The sequence below is a fragment of the Marmota marmota genome, unplaced genomic scaffold (genome assembly GCF_001458135.2).
Source record: "Marmota marmota marmota unplaced genomic scaffold, marMar, whole genome shotgun sequence".
NCBI lineage: Eukaryota > Metazoa > Chordata > Mammalia > Rodentia > Sciuridae > Marmota > Marmota marmota.
In genome coordinates this window covers 19,827,935-19,830,196 of record NW_025999960.1, presented here as the reverse complement: position 1 = coordinate 19,830,196, position 2,262 = coordinate 19,827,935, and the positions used below count along the sequence as shown (strand labels likewise).

The 2,262-nt window shown below is 36.3% G+C and overlaps 1 protein-coding gene and 1 non-coding gene across 2 annotated transcripts in view; both read left to right on the top strand.

The window, feature by feature from the left end:
* Gtsf1 (gametocyte specific factor 1) overlaps positions 1-2,262 on the top strand; it is a 31,985-nt gene that overhangs the window by 4,989 nt on the left and 24,734 nt on the right. The window contains exon 5 of the mRNA XM_048802454.1: positions 146-216. Coding sequence (XP_048658411.1) covers positions 146-216 — 71 coding nt within the window. The remainder of the gene's footprint in view (positions 1-145; positions 217-2,262) is intronic.
* Positions 539-644, top strand: LOC125616690. The gene has a single exon (XR_007347436.1). It is a non-coding gene; the product is annotated as a U6 spliceosomal RNA (small nuclear RNA).

Below are 2,262 nucleotides of genomic sequence, written 5' to 3'. Positions count from 1 at the left end.
TATATATATATATATATATATATATATATATATAATTTTATCATTCATGTAATAAGAATTATCTTTGATAACCAATTCTAAGTGGCTAAATTACTTTATCTAGACTAAGTCTGGTTTCCAAATAACTTATGGTCTTTTCCTGCAGTGACCCAAGAGACCTGAAAAAAAAAGTTACAGATGATAATGATCCCAACAATTATAAATCCTGGAGAAAAGGTAAAATAACTTTTTTAGACTAATATCAGAGGGGGTTTTTTGTTTTTGTTTTTGTTTTTTTGTTTGTTTTGTAGTAGGGATTGAACCCAAGGACTCTTAACCACCCAACCACATCTCCAGCCCTTTTTGTTTTGAGACAGAGTTTTGCCAAGTCACTCAGGTCCTCACTAAATTGCTGAGGCTGACTTTAAACTTCCAATTCTCCTGGCTCACCTGGCTAAGCCTCTGGGATTACAGGCATGTACCACAATGCCCAGCCTAATATCTGAGTTTTCACTAATCATTAATGTTGTAGTCTAAACCTTCAAAGATTCTTAGACATGTTCTGGCTTGGGCAGCACATATACTAAAATTGGAATGGTATGGAGGAGATTAACATGGCCCCTGTGCAAGGAAGACACACAAATTGTGAAGTATTCTGTATTTAAAAGAGATTACTAGGCTGGGGTTCTGTCTCAGTGGTAGAGCATTTGCCTAGCATGTGCAAGGACTTGGGTTCGATCCACAGCACCACATATAAATAAATAAAATAAATGTATTTGTGTCCAACTACAGCTAAAAAATAAATATGAAAAAAAAGATTACTAAGCAAACTTTCTTTAAAAAAAAATTAAACAAATTGGGCATGGTGGCACACACCTGTAATCCCAGCAGCTCTGGAGGCTGAGGCAGGAACACTACAAGTTCAAAGGTAGCCTCAGCAACTTAGTGAGGCCCTAAACAACTTAACATGAGCCTGTCTCAAAACAAAAAATAAAAAAGAGGGGCTGGGGTTGTGGCTTAGTGGTAGAGAGCTCACCTAGCATGCAAGAGGCACTGGGTTCAATCCTCATCACAGCATAAAAACAAAATAATGTGTCCGCCTAAAACTAAAAAAAAAATGCATAAATAAATAAATATTTAAAAAATAAAAAAGACTGGGGATGTGGCTCAGTGGTTAAGTGCCCCTGGATTCAAACCAAAAGAAAAAAAATTTTTAAACATATTATATAAGTCCTTCCTCTACCCACAATAGAATACAGGGAAAGTCCTGATGGCTTCAAATGAGATTTTGGCCTTGCTAAATTGCTCAGGCTGACCTCAATTTTTTTTGGGGGGGAATATACTGTCTAAATATATATATTTGAAATGCTACTAACACACCTCAAGCTTACATCCTCCATAAAAGCATTATCAAAATGACACTACTTCAATCTTTCTCCTTACAGGTCAGAAAAACTGATGGAGAACTTTGAAGAGCCAGCAGACAGAAGATTTAATTTTAAGTTTTTTTTTTTTTTAACTTTAGGGAAATCTTAACTGTCAAATTTTAGGAAACAACTCTTGTCATTGGCATCTTAACATGTTTATTTATTTAAATAAAGAATATTTTTCCAATGACAAGTTTCATTTGGTTTCTTATTCTTCCTTGTTTTCACATTCATTTGTCAACCAAACAGCTACAGAGCTCATTTCCCCATTTCCTTTCTTAGCAGGGGAAATACAGTCAGCCTGTGGGTTTAAAAAGCTGTTCCATATATAGGTTCTTCATCCTCCAATTTTTTTCTCCAAGTCACTTACTATATGCCCTGTAGACCAACCTTCTTTAATCAACTCTCTATACAAATCTTCTGTGCTGCTTAAAGAATAGTTTTTATAACAATTGTAATTAGGAAGATAGATTTGGAGCCATGTTCCAATCTCCCTAAAGTCAATTTACTCAAAGAATGGAACCCAGAGTGTCCTACCTCTGAGCTACATTTGCTACATTTCCAGCCCCAGCCCACTTGTGTGTGTGTGTGTGTGTGACGGATTGAACCCAGGGCCTTGTGCATGCAAAGCAAGCACTCTGCCAACTGAGCTATATCCCTAGACCCCAGCCCTTTTCATTTCGAGACAGGGCCTTGCTAAGTTGCTCAGGCTGATCTCAAATTTACTCGCAATCCTCCTGCCTCAGCCTGCTGAGTCTCTAGGATTACAGGCTTAATATGCCTTATTCTTTTTTTTTTTTTAAATAATGGACAGAATGTTGTTGACATTATTTTTTTTTTTTTTTTTTTTTTTTTT